General features: G+C 42.1%; 1 protein-coding gene across 1 annotated transcript in view; it reads left to right on the forward strand.

Annotated features, from left to right (window-relative positions):
- Positions 1-19,291: 19,291 nt before the first annotated feature.
- Positions 19,292-20,743, forward strand: part of NXPH1 (neurexophilin 1) — a 299,940-nt gene continuing 298,488 nt past the window's right edge. The window contains exons 1-2 of the mRNA XM_035020636.1: positions 19,292-19,502; positions 20,348-20,511. Of these exons, the coding sequence (XP_034876527.1) occupies positions 20,458-20,511 (54 nt within the window). The 5' untranslated portion in view covers positions 19,292-19,502; positions 20,348-20,457. The remainder of the gene's footprint in view (positions 19,503-20,347; positions 20,512-20,743) is intronic.

Raw genomic sequence — 20,743 nt, forward strand, 5'->3', positions numbered from 1 at the left:
CTGAAAGCGTTCCCCCATGGCCAAAGCTGGAAGAGTTTGAGCAACAAAATGAGTAATGGAAATACTGGATTTTCATCTGATGAGTAAAATAAATATTTATGAGTCCATACTGATATAAATGATCGAATGAATAAACAAATAGGGAGAAGAGACACATCTTTACAAAAGAACTGCAAATAATTTATGTAGATATTACCGCCTCCAGGAGGTGGAGCTCAATTGCTCCCACCCCTGAGTGTGGGCTGTGCATTGACTTGTTTTCAAAGAGTTGTGTATGGGAAGGGGAGGAAAGTGTAACTTTACATGGAGAAATCTGACAAAGACTGCTACAGCCAGGTGATCAGTGTTAATATCAGTAGTCATAAGTCATGTTGATGACATGTGCTTGATATAATGTGATTAAACATGACACTTTACCTCCATGGGTCTTTCTCTCCCAAACCCATAACCACAGTCTATTTATGAGGAAAACAGACCAATTTAAATAGAAGGACATTTTACAATATACCTCAAAATATATCCTCAAAATTGCCAAGGTCACCAAAAACAAGTGAAATCTGAGAAACTATTACAGTCAAGAGGTGCCTAAGGACACATGACAACTAAATATCACCTGGTATCCTGAACGGGATCCTGGAACAGAAAAAGGACGCTAGTGGAGAAGCTAGAGAAATCTGAACAAAGTGTGTTTAGTTCATAGGAATGCAACAATGTCCTTTAGTTGTGACAAATGTACTGTAGCAATGTATCTTGGCTGCACCCTAGCAAGAGGTCACAAAGTGCCTTCTTGAACCTTCGAATGCACAGATGGAGGAAGCCTGTTCTAGCTTTGGTCAGCTCTGAAGATTAGATTATTCACTCTTCATTCTGATTCATCCATTCAATGAAGGCCCCATGCTAGGGCATTAAAGTACATTGGTGAAGAAAATGAACGTGGTCTCTCCTTTCCAGGGTTGACAGGAAAGTGCATCCCTGCAATGAGCAGACGTCTATTTCCACGTAATATTTACTTAGTGATCCTGGTTCTACCAGTTTTGGTGCCACAAGGTATATAGAAAATCTCTCTTGCTCAAAATAATTTTCAAATTTAGGAAAGCAATGACCATACCTCCTCTGGGCTTCCTCTAGGCAAAAATACCCTCTTTCCCTTCAGTATTTCCTCAAAGATATATTTTTGGTTTCTCTTTAAATTCTGTTTGTCTTTCAGTCTTTCCATGTTCTTCTTGGGGGATAGAGTTCAGAATAATTTTAACCACTACTATTTACCTGTTCTTCTCACCGCACGACATACTTTCTTGGACTGTTTGTTTTTTTATAAACCCCACAGTTGATATTATTACCTTATGTTACCAATGAGAAACTGATATAGTGGTCAGGGACATTAATTCATTCTGCAAATGTTTAAGGAACTACTTTGTATCAGGCCTTCCTCAAAGGGATGGAGATAAAATAGTGAATGAGGCAGATTATGTCCTCACCTAAATGGAGTTTATTATTTGAGAGCAGGAGTTAACGAACTGTCACCCATGGGCCAAACTCAGCACCAGCCACCTGTTTTTGTAAATAAAGTTCTATTGGAACACAGCCACACCCATTCATTTACATATTGTCAGTGGCTCCTTTCCCTTGTGATAGCAGAGTTGAGAAGTTGTGACAGAGACCCATATGACCCACAACTCCAAAAATATTTACTAATTGGCCCCTTAACGAAAGTTTGCTCACCCATGTCCTAGAAGTTTGAGCATATGGGAAATGGCGGTTAGGCATTGAAGAAGATAGAGAAAAGTGAACTACAGAGTTCTGTATGTCAGATGGTGATGGATGCAGTGCAGAACGATGAAGCAGTAACAGGAGACAGGGAGTGCGGCAGTGGGATATGCGGGTGTATGTGGTGTCATTTAGGATGGAGAGGGGGACTCTCGGAAATGGTGACCTGGGAATAGACTGGGAACTGCAAAGACCCTGAGGCTCGGGAGGGTGTCCCTAAGTTTGAGAAGAGAATCTGAGGGAGGAGATGAGGTCTGAGAAGACAGGGTCTGGAGAGGAAGTGGTGCTGGGTCTGCATGGCTTGGGGGCATTTTACTTCACTGGCTTTCCTGCTGGCTGACGTGAGAAGTCACGAGAGGATTGGGGAGTGAGGTGATAGAACCTTCAGTGCTGCTGCGGGGGCTGCACTGAGGACAGATGGAGGAAGGGCAAGGGCAGAAGCAGTCACTGGGCTACTGCAGGGATGCAGGCAGCAGGTAGAGGTGGCTCAGACCAGTCACCTAAGGAGTGAATGACGGAGCAGAAACTGCAACCTCAGATCTGCCTCACTGCAGAGCCCATGCCTGTCAATCATGGATTTTGATTGCAGAACCTGATGCTTTAAGACTGGGTCATGCAAGGCAGCACTTACCTGCAAAAGATCTAACTTCCTTGTGGATTTTCTATGTCCTGTCAGGAGAGTTGGGTAACTCTAAGAGATAAATCTGTAATAGTAAGATAATTGGAGGAGCTGGTTAAATCCTGTAGACAGTGCTCATTAGCTTTTTGAGTCAGAGCAGGGATACTCTTGAACATCTAATTAAAGCTGTGGGACACACTTTTCAGAAACAAAAAGGGGGTCATATGTATAAATACACAATATTTTGCATACATTTTTAGAGTGTTTACAACCTCTGCCTCTAGGATTTAAAACAGAACTGATTCTTTTGAGGTTATCTAAATCAGAGTTCTGACTTTAAAGTTGAGATTTTGAGCTTCAGCAAGAAAGGAAGATGGCACCTCACTGAGCAAGTAGGGAGATATTTAGGCACATGGGAATTTTAGGACGTCCTTCAAATCACACAGAACAAGTCACCTATAGGAAAGGAGTATTTGCACCTGGATGTATCTCCTAATGTATTGAAATAAAATGATATATTTACTAATTATTTTCAAAACAAATTTATTAATGTTAGAAAATATTGTAAAATTACTTTTGTATAAAAATGAAATGTCTCTGTTGAGATATTTTTTTAAAAGCTGAGTACAAGGTGATGTCACAGCTCCTCTTGAGCATCAAATGCCTTTGTTACATTTCTGCTCCCATTCATATTTTGTAAACAAAGAAACTGAAATTGTTATATAGGGAATCTAGATTCCTCTCCATTTGCTGACTTGGCTGGAAATGGCTAGTCAGGTCTAAATGATGAACTTTCTCCTTCCTCCTTTATTACCTGACTGGAGTTGCACAGCAATGTTTGGCTTTTCCATGAGCAGAACAAGCTAGTTTATTACCCTGGTGTATATCTGGATTACAAAGATCCAGATTGTAATTCTGTTTCCTTAGACAATGCTTTTTATCTGACCCAATCTTATCATTTCTTATCTAGAAGCAAAGACATTTTTCTGGTTGTTGGATTACTTTGATAAAGAGATCTGAGAAAGGGAAAACCAGAATAATAGGATATTTCCTGGAGGTACATATAGAAACCACCTCATTTCCATGTGTGTTAAGAACAAGGGAATTTTTAGTTGTTGTTGGTGGTGGTGCTATTCTGGGACATACCTAACCTATTTGACACTTGGAATGGATTATATTTTTTAACTCCACTTTTTCTCTGTATGACAAAATTATTTTCAGTAATTACCATGAAGTAAAATTAGAGATCTATAGCTTTCTTCCATAAGGATGGTGCATAAAGCTTTACCTCTAAGTGGCCTTGTGTCCAGCCATTGGTTTAGAATGATACTGGTTGCCTGACGCTGATCATAATATAACAAAATTCTGCCTCAAGGATGTTGCCATATTTGCCTCTAGTGAATCCATCATACAAGGCAGTTCGGTTATCACTGGGAAGAATGGAACCAGGATTTTGTTAAACTTATAGACTAGACTATATGAACAGTTTTGTATGTGATTGCTATTGAATATTTATTTAATACATGTCTATGGGTGTGGCATAATATGATCTGAGATATGCTTTCAATTATCATTTGGTAATGAGGTTGTGGGGAAGTAGATGTCACCCACCTTAACCTTTTGTGATCACTATTTCTAATAATAAGAATCAGACAGTGTTCTCAACCAAGTCAGTTCACAAACATTGGGTGTTCAGTCGTCATCCTTTGTTTCCATGTTTCCTTGGCTGCTTCTGTAAACCCAGTTTGTAATGTGTAGGCTTCTACTCTAAAATCTCTAAAGTATTCCACTAAATCAATCATAAAATGACTTACCTTTTATGAGAAAACAAGGTCAACCTTATAATTGCATCAGTTTGCCAGAAAGCAATAGTTAATGAAACCTTTATCAATGGGAATGAACTCCAAAGATATAGAACTTTCACTTCAACAAAAAATAGCAAGAGACCTTCAGCAATTTAGAAGTATTAAAAGAAGGTAACAGAAAATATCTTGACTATAAGATTTGAAAATCAAGTTATGAAGTCTTCCTGTTCCTTTACTTTAGGATATATGAATACTTTTGTAAGAAATTGTTAGTTTGGTTGAATGGGTGAGCTGGGCAACATAAATATGTGGAAAACGCTAGGTGGCGCTGGAGGACTGTAATAATTGACCACAATTAAGAGTCCTTTACAAATCACACTATTGTCAGAATCAAGGAGAGTGTGAAATTTTACATTAAAAGTGATGCAAATGATCAGATTTCTTTCTCTTCTGACTATGGCTTCACTCACTAAAAACCTAAGTGCAGTTTTGTCATGAGTGAAATAGGGTTTTTACAGTGCTCACTGGGCAATAACTTTCAAAACACATTACATTGGAGAAACAACATCCCTTTGTTTTGGATGCTCCCATTTTCAAATTTTGTTGATCCTCAAAGTCATGGTCTTAGTTTTGTTAACAGTCATAAACTCTTTGTAATCCATGTTAAAATGTACTCGATAGTCACCGCTCTAGTGACTGACAGTTTCCTTATTTTGTGCAGGATTTTTTCTTCTTTATTTCCTTTTTTTTTTTTTTAATTTAAAGGGTCACTGTAAATCTTGGAGCATAGCAGAGCACATGATGAAAGGTAAAGGCTGTTCCTTCACCCTCTATTTGCTCACGTTGTAAAAAAGAATGAAAAATGTCTGCTGCATAAGCTGATCTTTTTCATGTTTCATCTTCACTCTTCAACAGGAAAATCTTCATAATCATTCCATTGAGGGTTATTTTTGTCAGTTTTCACCGAAAGGTATGCACTTTCTGGTAGTCTGTTAAGATTTGGCAAAAGAGAAAATAGTATGCAGGGTTAATTATCATTACATTTCTATTCTCTTTTTGAAAATGTTAAAAGAAAGCATATACCTGGTGTTTCAACCAGCTGTTTGTCAAATTTCTCCACGATACCTAGAAAGATTCTATCAACTGATTCTAAAATCTTAAGACATGAGTTAAAAGTAGTAAACTTGAGACTTAAAATATAAAAATACATAGTCTAAAGATAAATCGTATCTTAGTCAATTGGAAGATCATTTTTCACAAAATTAACATGTGTCTAATATAGTTCATCTTATTTTGAATTATAGAAACTGAAATCCAAAATCTGTACATTGCAGATTCACAATTTGCCATGAAACCAAAAAGCATTTAATGTTATATAAAATGAGAAAATAACTAATATACAGTTAAATTTAAGTTAACTTATATCGATTTCTATTTGTCAAAGGTAACTTTATTTTATTAAAGACCTTATTTTAGAGAAAGAGAGCCTGAGTGGGGGGAAGGGCAGAGGGAGAGAGAAAATCTCAAGCAGGCTCCATGCTGAGTGTGGATCCTGATACGACCCTGAGATCGTGACCTGAGCTAAAATCAAGAGTTGGACGCTTAACCAACTGAGCCACCTGGGCACCCCATGTCAAAGATAATTTTAAAAATTAAAGCACTTTGGTTTTATATACAACTCCTCTGAATATCTCAACATAACCTCAAGTTTGGGGACAGATGATTTTAGGTTATAAGCTACAGACTGAGGGCACCCTGGGTGGGCACTTGGGATGCTAAGTGAACTACTTGGCTGTCATAACTAGTTGGTTCTTATTCTTAGAGAATATACTTCTTTTATAGCATCATATAACTTTCCTTTCTTAGTTTTTTACTTAGAGCCCGACCAAAAGTAAAAAGTAAAAGTACTTTTACCAAAAGTAAAATAGGATTGCCAGATTTTTGTTGTTAACCTTGAAAGATTTAATCATGTTGGGGTACCTGTTACTAAATTATTCACTCAGATCTCATGGTGCCCCAGTGACCTAAGAAGGTTAAGAAAGCTTTCAAAATTCATAAGAGTTTCATACTAAGGAAGTAAATAGAACATCTTTTTAAGTATATCTGAGGTGGGAGTTCATATAGGCTCAGAAGGCACTTGCTTAATAAACTATTCTTTGTTTTGTTCTCTTAAGATCAGAAATCTGAGAGGAAGGTCTTGTGGTAGAAAGAAGTCCACTCCAAAGAGGAAATGTATTCCCAGAGAATATTTTTATCTTGATTTTCAGAAATTCAAACTTGTAAATCATTACTGCTGGAGTCAATGGTAGTCTGACAAAGCTTCGAGATGTAAAGGGGTCAAAACCAGAGTTGTTTAAGAATGGTGCACTTTGTTTTGCTGATACTTTAAGTGAAATGATCAAACCAATTGTGATATTAGTAGTTCATATGTTATTAAAGAAGAAAAGAATAAAGAACTACAATTTCATTGAAAAACAAATTCAGCAAAACCTCATTCTATCTAAGTGAAGAAGTTGGAAAACAGCTTTGAATTAGGTTTTGAGTGGTTTTATATTTTTATCTAGCAAACAAATATGAAGGAAATAGGAAAGGGCTGAATTCTAGAGTCAGAGACTTAGGTTCCAACGTCCTGGCATTAACCTTGGGCAGGTAAACCTCTTTAAGACTATTTCACTGTAGGGGCACCTGGGTGGCTCAGTTGTTTAAGTGTCTGCCTTCAGCTTAGGTCATGATCCCAGGGTCCTGGGATTGAGTGCCAGTGTCTGGCTTCTTGCTCAGTGGGGAGTCTGCTTCTCCCTCTTCCTTTGCCTTTTGCCCCTGCCCCGCCCCCCACTAATGCTCTCTCTTGCTCTCTTTCACTCAAATAAATAAATAAAATCTTTTTTAAAAAGACTATTTCATCATAGTCTTATAAAAAGTATACTACCCACATTCTATGGCTCTTGAGAATATTAAAGAAGATACTGTATGATAAATGAAATAACTGTAGTGTAAAGTCATTTTCATCTATCCATTCGTCCCTTCATCATTTATCCATTCTCTCATATTAATCTTTCATTAAATGTCCTCATGTGTGGTGATATTTTGTTTTTCACCTGATTTTTCATTTGTCCTAAAAGTGTTATTTGATGGATAGAATAAATAGAAAACTAAAAATGCTAAGCTTGGTCTAAGATATTTTTTTTAAAAAATGGAATGTATATAAAAGTGGAATTTTTGAGGGGCACCTGGGTGGCTCAGCCGTTAAGCGTCTGCCTTCGGCTCAGGTCATGATCCCAGGGTCCTGGGATCGAGCCCCGCATCGGGCTCCTAGCTCCGCGGGAAGCCTGCTTCTCCCTCTCCCCCTCCCCCTGCTTGTGTTCTGTCTCTCTCTGTCAAATAAATAAATAAAATCTTTAAAAAAAAATGCATAACATTAAAAAAAAAGTAGAATTTTTGAATCCAGTAGATAATAGGAGAAGTCATGATGTTGAGGTATAGATGATAAGCTTAAAATTAAAAAATAAGCTTAAAAAAGAGCACCAAAAGTTGAGATTAGGATTCTTTCTTGGTTACTTTCTGAGAGGAGAAAAACCCTTGGGTTGGAGGAGGAATTTCCAGACAAGGATAATATTATAATTAAAATGACAGGTAAAAATAAATGTCCTGTTTTCAGGAAAGGGTCAGTAAACCTTCTTTTTTTCTTTTTCTTTTTTTTTAAAGATTTTATTTATTTATTTGACAGAGAGAGACACAGCGAAAGAGGAAATACAAGCAGGGGGAATGGGAGAGGGAGAAGCAGGCTCCCCGCAGAGCAGGGAGCCCAAAGTGGGGCTCGATCCCAGGATCCTGGGATTATGACCTGAGCCGAAGGCAGACACTTAATGACTGAGCCACCCAGGTACCCCGGTCAGTAAACCATCTTAACTAAAGCAGAGGGCTATATAAGAAAATACTAAAAGATACATGTTGGGTAGGACCATTTCATGAAAGTCCTTCAAGTTCAAAGTGAGGAGTAGAAATTTGACCTATAATTAAAATTATAATCAGACAGAAGAGCTAGAAAAAGGGGTAAAGAATGTCCTTAGATAAATATTTATTAGTTCTTCATGTGTTTTCAAATACTATAGGTGCAGAATTATATAACTCACTGAGGGGGGGTTAGCAGATGTAAAAAGAGATACCGATTTTCTCCATTAAGATCTTCCGAATTAGTTAGAAAGAAGATATAAACATAGTATAATTGAGGACGAAATATGATAAAATGCCAATATGAGTACACTGATACTAGATGGTACAGAGACTCAGGTAGAAGGAAATTAAAAAGGGATGAAAGAACATCCAGAAAGACTGGCCCATACTCACTGTGTACACACTCATGCTTTTTATATTTCTTTCTTGAATTTGCTCCATTCAGCTTCCCCATATTCACCCACTAAAACTCCTCTTGTTAAGGTCACCAAAGACTTCCTTAGTTCTAAATTCAGTTGTTAGTTCCAATCTTCCCTGACTTATCAAGGTGTTTGACTGAGTTGCCTCTTCCTCTTTCCAGGCTTCCTCCAACATCAGTGACTACTCCTTCTCAGTCTGTTTTTTCTTTTTCTTTTTTTTTTTTTATTAATTTTATTTATTTACCAGAGAGATTGAGAGCATGAGTGTGCACAATCAGGGAGAGCACCAGGCAGAGGGAGAAGCAGACTCCCCTTTGAGCAAGGAGCCTGATTCGGGACTTGACGTGGGAATTGATCCCAGGATCCTGGGATCATGATCATGACCTGAGCTGAAGGCAGACGCTTAACTGACTGAGACACCCAGGCGCCCTGCCTGAATAGCTCTTATTCCAAATATCCACATGGTTTATTTTGTTACCTCCTTCAATCTTTACTCAATTGTCATCTTCTCATGAGGCTTTGACTTTAATTGCTACCACAGGAGGTTCAGACGTCACCCTGTGAGATAGGGTTTTTACATTCCAATCCACCACTTTCTAAAGTAAGATTTCTCAAAGTGCATTCTTCTGACAGTGTTTATCAGGATCACCTGGATGCTTGTTAAAATGCATCCTTTTCAGGATCAAAGCTTAGACTAATAAATCATAATAGAAAGTAGGGCCTGGTAATGTGCATTTTAATAAACCCTCTAGGTGAAAATTAAGCAAACTAACGTTTGGAAACTACTGTCCTAGGGTATCCTAGACAGTTACTAGCTCTAGGATTGCTTGGGGATGGGACAGAGGAAAGGTGGTGTAGAGAAGGCTATAGGTGTAGATCTAGCATTCTACCCCAGATTTAACCAGAGACCCTTTACGTTTCAGTTTGCTTGTCATGTTTCTGAGTGAGAGCTCTCTTGAAGAAATAGTTTATTGGAAAAAATACACAAAAATAGTGCTTCTATGGACATAGGAAGATAAAAGAAAGTGTGTGTGAGCACAATGGATAATATGGCAAATATGTTATTTAAGAAATAATCTGGAGGTAGCGTAAAGAATTGATCCATGCATCAGGCAAATATCTATTGAGAATCTACTATGTGCTGGAAGTACACAGATGAATAAGACATAGTCCCTACCATTATGGTGCTTGCAGTGACGAGATTAATTTGGGGAAATAGATTATAGCCAGGGAAATCAGTTAGGAGGTAGTTGTCCAGATACGAGATGATGAAGATGTGGTCTACAGTGGCAAGAAAGTGAATGCAAGGAATATTCTGAAGGATGACTTGACAAGACAGTATGCCTGAATGGTCCAGGAGATACATAAAAAAATGAGAGTTAATTCTAACCTTTAAAGGCTGTGTACAGAGAAAATTTGGATGCCACTAATGAAATTAGGTTGGCTGTGAGTAGGAACATGTGTCTGTGTTACGGGGGTGGTTATTGAGGGTATTGGTGAGTTCATTCTTTTTTATTTTTTTAAGATTTTATTTTAGAGAGAGAGAGAGAGAAAGAACAGGGGGGAGGGGCAGAGGGAGAGGGAGAAAGAGTCCCAAGCAGATTCTGCATGGAGCCCAATGTGGGACTCCATCTCATGACCCTGAGATCATGACTTAAGCTGGAATCAAGAGTCGGACACTTAATCAACTGTGCCACCCAGGTTCTCCATGGTGAGTTCATTCTTGAACATTTTGTGTCAGACAACAGTAGGACATTTGAATGAAGATGTCCTCTGGTAGCTGAAGATATTAGAGTGCAGTTTAGGCCAAAGGGAAGGGCTTGAAAGACTGAACACTGACAACCCTGGGGAAAGTTGGTAAGAACAGCCAGCACTAGAGATAAAAAAGAACTGCCAAAGACATAGAAAAGAAACCTGGAAAGGATGGTTTTTTGGAGAATTAATAATGAAATTTGAGAAAGGCCACTGAATCCGGTAAAATGTAGGCTACAGGTTACCTTAGAGTCCTGTCAGTGGAGGGAGGGAGACATGATTCAGGGGTGTTTAGTGAGACCTCAGAGATCATGAAGCAAGAGCCATTGGTGTTTATCATGTCAGGAGTTTAACTGTGACAGAAAAAAGTGCTAGTGCTTTTCTTTGACCAAAGGTCTCATAGTTCTACTTTCTTCTAAAAAGATGCATTCAGAAGCCCACAGTCCTAAGGCCTAGTATCCTGTTTTTCTATGGGTTAACCGCATTTACCAGGTCCAGAACTGGTAGTGCTATGATGATGGTGTTCATGTTCCTCTCTTGAACCCTCCTCACTCCATCCCCTGGCCTCTTTCAGCTGATCCTTACAGCAGAGGGGATAACGCAGGGTCTGATTATAATACATCTTTGGGTAGGAAACTAATTAAGAGGTGAAACAACTGAAATTTGAGATAGGTTCTGGGGTATACCTATGCAAGGTGAAACTCGAACTTAGGGATATCTGGGGACTTTTTGGTACCAAGGTATTCTTGGTCTTAGAAGTGACACATTCAGACCCGATTATTCATTTAGCCCCTGATTCTGAGAAGACTGTGTGTTTGGGGTGAAGGAGCTATGCCTTCTGGCCTAAGCCTCCCACACTGATCCTGTTCTTTTACTAATTTCACTAGGCTGAGATTTGCCTCAAAACCTTCTCCAATTATGTACTATTTATGTACTTCATAGAGGAAGACTTGTTATTCCAGAGTCTCTGATATGCTTTCTTTTAAGAGGTGCACTAGGCTGTTCTCTGGGCACTGTGCTTTCCAAGTGTGGCTGAACATTCAACTTAATCTAGTCCAAGGTAAGGCAAGGGGTACAAAAGTGAATGACAGGGGCGCCTGGGTGGCTCAGTCAGTTAAGCGTCTGCCTTCAGCTCAGGTCATGATCCCAGGGTCCTGGGATCGAACCCCACATCAGGCTCCTTGGTCTGCAGGGAGCCTACTTCTCCCTCTCCTCCCCGCTTGTACTCTCTCACTGTCTCTCCTCTCTCTCTCACATAAATAAATAAAATCTTAAAAAAAAATGAATGACAAAGTCCAGGAGGGAAGACAAATGTATAAACAGCATGATGTAATTGATTTAATAATATGATTTAATGTGCAAATCTCTGAGACAAGTGGAGAGGATGGGAGGTGATCTCTGAGCAGAGATTTGTAGGAAGATTAGGGGTTCATCTAGAAGTTGGGGTGAGAGGATTCAAAACAAAGGGAAGAAGGTGCAGAGGCCTCAAGTTGAGACATACACCTGTTTGTTGGAAGCTCTAAGGGTCTTGTAACTGATGAATGTGAAGTATGCTGTCAAGTGGGGGCCAGGAGGCAGGAGATGAGGATAAAGGAGTGGACAGAGGTCAGCTCAAAGCAGTCTTCTGTGCTGGGCTAAGGAATTTGACTTGATTCTGTAAACGGTGGGAGGCTGTGAAGTGTATGATGATTTAGCCATGTCCTCCAGGTGGCACTGAGGAGGACATATGTATGGAGGTACAAGCTGAAGGGGGGGGGTGAGTTAGAAGACTATTGCCATTAGACCAAGTGACTGATGATATGAGCCTCAGTCAGTAGCAGGAACAGAGGAGAGGAGAGATAATCATGTGAAAAGTTGAGAGGTGTTAATAATTTTGTTTTTGATGGGTAGGAAAAAAAGAAAGCATAACGGAACCTGATACTTTTGTTTTTCATTATGGTAGTGGTGTCACTAATTAGTCAACTTTGGCTGCAAAATGAATAACCCCAACATTTTGATAGTTAAGCAATAAACATTTATGGCTCACTTTTGGATCTGTGGGACTGCAAGTCAGCTTTGGTGGCTATGCTTCAGGTCACAGGTCAGGTTCTGGTCTGCCCCAAGTGGTTTTTCATTTCAGGATCCATAGTGAATGATGCAGTTTCTACCTGGTGTATGCTATTCTCCTGATGGCCAGAGGAACAAGTTGGAAACATACTATACCTCTTGAAGACTATGATTAGGATCGAAAGGAATCCTAAAGAAGGATTTCCTAGGAAGTAAGGAGACGAAGGAAAGAAGGAGGAAGGAAGGAAAAAGAAGGAAGGAAGAAAGAAGGGAGGGAGAAAGAAATTTTGCATCTATGGAGAGGAAAACTTTCCCATTCCACTGTGAGGTTACTTAGCAAAGTACATGAACTTATTCCTATTACAAGTAGAGAACTCTAGAATCTGTCACACCAACTAACAGACTATGTAATGTGTAATGTAATGGTAATAATGTGTTCAGTTTTAGACGTATTAATTCTAAGTATCTCTAGGATATCTAAATGGACAATTGGATAGTTGGGTCAAGAAAAATATCAGAGCTGGATTTCTGAACTAGTTGGTCATTGGGTGTAAACAGTAAATACAACCATGGGAATAGACAAGATTGCCTGGTCAGAGTGAAAAGAGAAAAAGAGTTACTGTTGGAGCCCTCAGAAGCACCGGTGTTTAATGTATGCAGAGGGGCATGTGGGTAATCTGAGAACGAGTGGTTAGAAGATGACTTGAAAGATCTGGAGAAGGAATGGCGATACTGAAGCGGAAATACAGAGTGACAAGCAGGAGGGAGCGGCAATGAGTGGTCCAGTGACTCTCAAATTTCAAGTCAGCTTTGATGGAGAACAAGTGTGAGGAAGGAGATCTTCTTATCTAACATGAGAGGTTTCCTTTCAAAACTAAATTGCAGGGGCGCCTGGGTGGCTCAGTCGGTTGGGCATCTGCCTTCTGCTCAGGTCATGATCCCAGGGTCCTAGGATCAAGTCCCACATTGGGACTCCCTTGCTCAGTGGGTAGCCTGCTTCTCCCTCTGCCTGCTGCTATGCCTGCTTGTGCGCTCTCTGTCAAATAAATAAATAAAATCTTAAAAAAAAACCCAAAAAAACCTAAATTGCAAATTAATGCTCCCAGAATCACTAGGGAAACAGTGGGATAAGGCAAATAAAACCCAGGGCACGGTTCCAGCATGTGCCTAGCACTCCCTAAATGGGTAGCCATTATTATCCTATTGAAATCTGTGGACCTTTGAGAAACTACCCCCCAGTTTAATACAAAATTTGGTGTTACACCATTTTGCTTTGAGTTTTATCAAAAGCATTTTATTATTAGAGCTAGAAGAGTGGAAAAATGTAAGATTATGTGATTCTTACAGCATCAGCCTTGAAGTTAATTATGGCAAAATTCTGGTGTAGTTGTTTTCATTAATCTGATGTTAAAAAGGGAAATTGAGGGGATCATTGCATCCCTGTGAAAGTTCTAATTTAAAAGATGTCTAACCCAAGACATTCTTATCATTATGATAGTTGGGTTGAAACAGCCATTTGCTCCTTGCCTGTATCAGTCCTATAGCTTGCAGTTCCCTTTTCGTATCACCAAATCAGGATAAAATCTGGAAAGTTGTGTGTTTCAAAGTAGCCATGGACTTTAGATTATGGAGATGAAATATGCATTCACAGCCTCATTTTCAGCATTCAGGCAACCACAGGGCTTGCAGCCTTTGTCCTCGTAATTTCTTCTACCTCTATGTGGTTCAGAGCCCCAGTGTTCTTTCTGGCTGAAAGCATAGACTGTGTTTCACTTTGTTAACAGAATATTGGTTATCAAGTTCTTTGTCTTTAATGATTCTGCTTCAGGGAACTGTCAATTAATAATCCCTGGAGGGACCACCATGAAGAATTTTTGTAATTAGATTATAATGCAAAGGTTTGCTTAGTCACGATATTTTTTAAAATTTTAGTTATGATTTTTGGATGATGACCCCAATCTTTCCATCTTTTACATTCAACTGCCTTTTTATTTTTTTTTATTTATTTTTTATTTTTTTTTAAAGATTTTATTTATTTATTCATGAGAGACAGAGAGAGAGAGAGAGAGGCAGAGGGAGAAGCAGGCTCCCAAGGAGCAGGGAACCCGATGCAGGACTCGATCCTGGGACCCTGGGATCATGACCTGAGCCGAAGGCAGACGCTTAACCATCTGAGCCACCCAGGCACCCATCAACTGCCTTTTTAATGCTGACTTTCTTCAGTTTCTCTTGTTGTGCTCATTCTCTTTTTAAAGTTTGTGAGTATAATTAAAACTACCCTACCTTTGAGAACCCTCTGTTCTCACCTAGCAGAATAAATGAAATATGGATACAAAGACTGAGCATATAAATTACCTCTAAAAAAGAAAATGCCTTCTACATAAAGCTTTTGGATTCTCTTTAATTTTTTTTTTATTCCAGAGCTTGACGGCTATTTTTTCTCTCTAGTCTAGTGATCTTGTTATTAAAGCATTCTTATAAAGGTAATTTAGCACACATGCCTCATAGTTATTAACCAAGTTCTACTACATTCAAATACCAAATCACTTTGCAAATGACCCTTCCTTCCTTCCACTAGCAAAATAGCTTGGGGTGTGGAAGGGCCAGGGAGTTTCTTAGTTGTCCTGAGTGACATTTGAAAATTTTACAAAGGTAGTGGAAATGGCTATGGGTCTTTTAAACAAATATTCATAAGTCTAATAGGGATGCCATTCTGAGTGTACATTTTCATAAATCAATGACATTAAAAACATGCACAATTTATTTTTTTTAAATGATATAATTAATACAATAGAGTCAACCCTTAACCTAGAAGAAAGGTTATGAGGGTGGGGCACAGAAGAAATGCACAAGAAGGCCTCAAACCCACAAACACACTTGCCTAAAATCTTTGCAGTGCACTGAACAAAATATATTCTTTTAAATTGTTAATATTTTTGAAAATCATAATGTAGTATACAATTGACGTTTGTCAAGTTTTTTAAGGCAGAGATGACTTTACATTTATTTAATCATACAAAAATAGAATAAAGGCATTTTACACATCATCTAATCCTACTTCTTCATTATAGAGGGGAGGGTATTGAGGCCAGAGGAATCTTCAGGCATTTATCCAAGGTCATCAACATGCAAATACCAGGTTATACTGAGGTCAAGGCAGAAGGATAATGCATGCCTTATAAGTTTTGTGTCACTGTTAGGGAAAAAATAGGTACAATGCAGTTACTATGTACAAAGTGATATAATTTGGCCTGAAGCTTAGGCAATACCACAGCTGGGTGCTTTATAACAACCGTTTTCTGTTTTTATTTGGATTTTGGGTGAAAGATGATGATATTTATGCATTTTAAGACAGGTTCATTTTAGGACAGAGTTTTGTAGAACTCAAAGTTAATCTCTTTCTTTCTTTTCCCCAGCCCCAAGATAATTCAAACTTTCAACTTCTGCCCTTTCTTTCCCCCTCAGAAAAAGAGAGTCATACAGGTGAACCAAACCAAATCAACCAATACAACTAATTACAGTTAACAGAGTTATCAGTATATCTCAGATGAATTCTAATTTTATTTTTTTCTGGTTTTAATTATCAGGAAAATTGTTTAATATTACTGTTTCCTTTTGTTAGCTCATTTTAATTCTTTTAAAAGACATATTTCTTGGAGAAGAATATATATTGCTTTATACTATTCATTTCAGATTGGATCAGGTAGACTTGGGGAAAAGCAGAGGGCAGAGGATTGTATTATACGATGGTTATAATTGATGCTGAGTTTACATGTGTATTAAGTTGCATCACACACAAAATTTAGAGAGTGATTTCTGAAAGGATTCTTAACATAAACTTTTCAAAAAAAATTGGCACAAATACTATACTCCTTAAGGGTACACTTTTGTCCTATCCTGGTAAGGCTGATTGTGGATGTATTCTAAGAGTATATTTTAGAGTGGGTAACACTTTAAACAGAAGAATGTCTGAAAATCATGTCCTTATTGTTTTTACTGTTTTTTTTTTTAAGCAAATGATAGGAAAGGGTGAATGAGCCATCCTTGTCTCCCATTGCCTCCCACCCTCCAAAATTATGTCATTAAAATTGGAGAGGTTTAGCAGAAACAATGATAAGTCTTACCTGGCTTAGTGTCCTTTTCTAATTGAGTACTACAGGAAATGAAGACTCTAGCAAAGATATAAAAAATGACAATCCACTGCTGTTTCATATCTCAGGCCAAGTGTCTCATAGGATCCAGTAAGAGTTGAATGTCTGGGCAGAAGGTCTCAGGTAATTACCATAAAAAGCTCTTTGGCACCCTCTGTCACAGAACAAAGTGTCAGACCAGTTCCCGTTACTAGGTGCCTGTGGTGCTTTTCTTAAATAATCAGTCCCATTCAGACAGAGATTTTAAGGTCCTTGATCGTCTCTCTATATCATAAGCAGTAATTTTTAAGGCTAAATGGGACTAGAGGCAGAATGTTTTTGAAGTAAGGTTTAGAAAAAAGAACTTGGTATATCCCAAAGCGGGCCTGACTCTTTCTTGTTTTTCCCAAAAGTCGTATTCCAAGTTCAGCCCTGCCTGCATTGTACCGGGGCATCTGGGGAGAGGCAGGCAACATTTACTCCAGCTCCACACTCCATCCTGGGAGGGCCTGGGAGCTCATGCAGAAATGGGGATCGATTTTAGGATTGATCCCCATTTTTGAATCCTAAAGGGTGGAGACAGACAAAGCTTCCCTTGCTCTACTTTGACCCTTCAGCCTCAGATATGGGTGCCCTAAAATTTATTTTTCTTCTTTAAACTTTTTAAGAACATGAAAAGCCAGGTAAATGAAGATAGCCAAGATAACATTGCAACTATGCTATATATAAATGTGCATTTTTCCAAAGTGCATTTTCAGAGTCCCACTTAGAAAATGTGCTTCACTGCCTTACTCTGCATATGCCCCAATGAATTCCAAGAGGTCACAGCAGCAGAGTACAACTTTTGAGATTAGAAGAGTTTGCTCTTTAAAGAGCTATTTTTAGTTGGAAGGGGAAGTGTAGGCCTCAAAGTGCCTGGCAGTATGTCCTCCAGTGGGGATTTAAATTGGAGGTCTGATTCCAGGGGAAGGTCTCAGTGGGGTTCTTTCTGCCTTTGTTCCAGAAAAGGGTGGTTCTGCTGATTGTCGGTGTTGGGGGCTGGGGGTTAGCAGCTTCTCCAGGGGAGCTCAACCTATAGTCCTCCGAGACCTATTGTGTCTGGGCCCCCAGCCGGTCAGAAATGGTGGAGCCTGAGGTGTCCAATAGCCACACTGGAGGAAAGGACTCCCTAAGACTCATTAAAAATCACCATCATATTTGGATGCCATCAACTAGGGCTCCTGAGATAAATTTCATCCCAACTCCTACCAATTATTAATTTTCATTGTGTAGAGGGCATCATTCCAGGTCAAGCTCTGGTGAAGGGCGAGCTTGGAGAGATAACCAGCGAAGTGAGGGGAAGAAAAATGCGTTCAGCCGTGCTCAGACTTGTTGACTGAGTCTGGGCACCCTGAGGAGGCGCTGGTGGCACGGCCGGCAGTAGAAGGGCCTGGTCCCGGGATCTCGGATAAGGGCGAAGCTGGCTTAAGGGTTGTTTGCTGGAGAGAGTGAAGGGGAGAAAAAAAGGACAAGGTTTGAGAGGAATGGCGGGGTGAGGTAGAGACAGAGAAATAGAGATGGAGAGAGTCGGAAATCCTGAAAGAGACACACAGAGAGAGGTAGAAAGATGCAGCTGAAGAATAGGCACAGAGCATAAGAAAGGAGATAGAAAGAGAAAGATGGAGAGAGAGACAGCAAGGGAGAAATGGAGAAGGACAGCGAGAGTCAGAGCAAAGAGACCGAGAGTGGGAGACGCTGGTTGGTAGGAGGTATCAGGAACGAGGGAGGTGGCAAAGGCTCAAAGCCTCTACCCGCGTCCCCCCTCCACCCCACTCCTCTCGCTCGGCCCAGACCGCGGCGAGGAGTCGAACGCGCAAGGTCGCCCAGTCCTCTCGGCTGTCGCGCGCTGAGTGGCTGGCGGTCCGCAGCGCCCTCGCATCGGGCCCCGTAGCCACAGGTCCGCGGCGCCCAGAGTCCGCGCCCGAGGCGGGCCGGGGGCCCCTGCTCCCTCCTGCGCCCATTCCTGCCCTACGCACCGCTCCACTACGCTCCCCACCACTCCTCTGGCGGTCGCAGTCCTCCTCACGCCCCCGGGGGACTGGGCACTGCGGTCACCAGAGATACCGCAGGAGCCACTTCTCCCTACGGGCCCGGCCTACCGAGAGCCTGGGAGTGGGATCTATTTATTCGGGGTATTAATTAGTCTCTGAGGAATCGTTCACCCACGTGCCAACGCAATTGCCCGTGTGGGGAGGGTACGCGCCGTGAGCGGCAGACCTACGGAGAAAGCACCACCTCGTCGGCGCCCCGAACCCCAGCGTGCTCCAGAGCGTCCCCCAGTGGCCGGGCAGGACCATGCACAGCGCCTGCGACTCCGCTCGGGAGTGGCTCCCTGGCATCCCAGTGTCGCGGTAGACGTGCAGCTGCTCGGTGCGCCAGGAGCCTCCAGGTCTTGCCACCCCAACCCTCCCTCAGAAACTCGGACCGTTTGCGCTTGCCGTGTTGCTTTTTTCTTCTGGAAGGCCCGTGTTTTGTCTCTCGAGTTCAAGTCCCGAGGACTTGCCCAGTCTCCCCCACCCCTTAAGTCATTTCTACCATCCTTCAGCAGCCTCGCAAAGCAAGGAGCCCCGGACTGCTCGTCCAGGAGCCAGAGCCGGCGGTCCCAGTTCGTCCGGCGCATTCGCCCGGCGCATTGGCCTCTGTCCCTCCCTCTCTTACTCCCTCCCTTTCTCTCTTCCTCTCTTTTCTCCTCTGCTTCCCCCTCCCTCTCTTGCCTCTTAAGTTTCCTACACCGTGAATCCAACTGTGCCAAGCCTAGCCTCCCACGGAACCAAGCCTGAGCGCGACCCGGGCACTGAGACGCCGACTCCGCCGACGCTGGACGAAGCAGCGGGACCCGTCCGTGCCTGAGCATGGAAATGAAGCGCCAGGGAGGGCATGTCCGGGGCGCCGGAGACGCCAGGCCCGAGTAGCTCCTCCATGGAGCCTGCCCAGAGCGGTCCCTGCTCGCCGGTTTCGCCCCTGGTCCTGTGCGGTACGTACACTTCGCCTCCACAGTCCAGGAGAGGATATCTTGGAGCGGGGTGGTGGGACACGGGGAAGGGGCGGGGGGAGGGCCACTGGTTGGGGGACAGAGTGAGCCTGGCGGGTGACCTCACGGACCCGGGCAGGCTTCCACTCTAGAAGTTAGCGACTGACTCTGCCCCTTGGCTCGAAAAAAAGTAGTGCCAAAGATGTGCTTGTGTGCGCGTGTATCTTTGTGCAGGGGGCTCGAATGGGTAAACTGAGCCCGGCTTTACTGTATGCAAATTGCATTCCCTTTCCCACCCCCACTCCATGGAACGTGTGAAGATACCCAGGACCTAATCCCGGTCAGCTCTACCTACCCCTTCCTCTACCCGCGCCCCCCTTACTCAGTCTCTCCAGCTCGCTTTCCCTCTCTCTTTCTCTCTCCTCTGCTGGTGTGTACGTGTGTGAGCACTGCCAGGGCTGGCGAAGAACCAGCCGCCGCCTCTAAGTCCGAGCCGCCCGGCCATCAAACACTAGGGCAGGTCTCGCTGCCAGAGACGCTTGGGCTCGGAACCAGCCTGCACGCGGCTCTGTGTGCCCCGCCACCTCCTGTCTCCACTGCCTGGGAACTCGCACCCGAGGAGTGCAGGGCGCAAGGAGCCCCTCATCCTCCTACCCTCCTGCCCGCCTGCCTGCGGACCGCGCGCTCGCTGGTTTCAGGCGCTGGATTTACTCGCTTTTCAATTTTTCCTGCCCACCCCCCCGGGTTTTTGGTCCACCCCTCCCCTCCACGACCCCCTTTCCTCGCTTGGTCGCCAAGCCTAACCTTGCCCGCGTGGTCATGGGATGTCTAATTTCATTTGTATCTAGGCTGCTGAGAGCGCTCCTTGCTCTGTAAAGTGGATGTCAGGTGGATCTATGTTTTTGAAGGAACAAAGACTCAGCGAAAGCACCGCCGAGGAAGTTTGAGACGCGGGAGGATGCAGGCTGCGTGCTGGTACGTGCTTCTCCTCCTGCAGCCCACCGTCTACTTGGTAAGTCGCTGCCGATCCGGCGGCCCCGCAATCCCACCCTGGTCGCGAGGCCAGACAACCAGGGGCGCGCGGGAGGAGGGTGAGATCGCCAGTTCAGCGAGAGCAGCGTTCCTAGCGACCGTGTTGGAACAACTTTGGCAAGCTGGTCTTTGGTTCCCTGCGGGATTTTCCGGTTTTCCCACCCTCATTTATTGCTCCAGTCCCCCCTCTCCTAAGCGTGATTCTGAACAGC

The sequence above is a fragment of the Mirounga leonina genome, unplaced genomic scaffold (assembly GCF_011800145.1).
Source record: "Mirounga leonina isolate KUSES-001 unplaced genomic scaffold, KU_Mleo_1.0 Mir_174, whole genome shotgun sequence".
NCBI lineage: Eukaryota > Metazoa > Chordata > Mammalia > Carnivora > Phocidae > Mirounga > Mirounga leonina.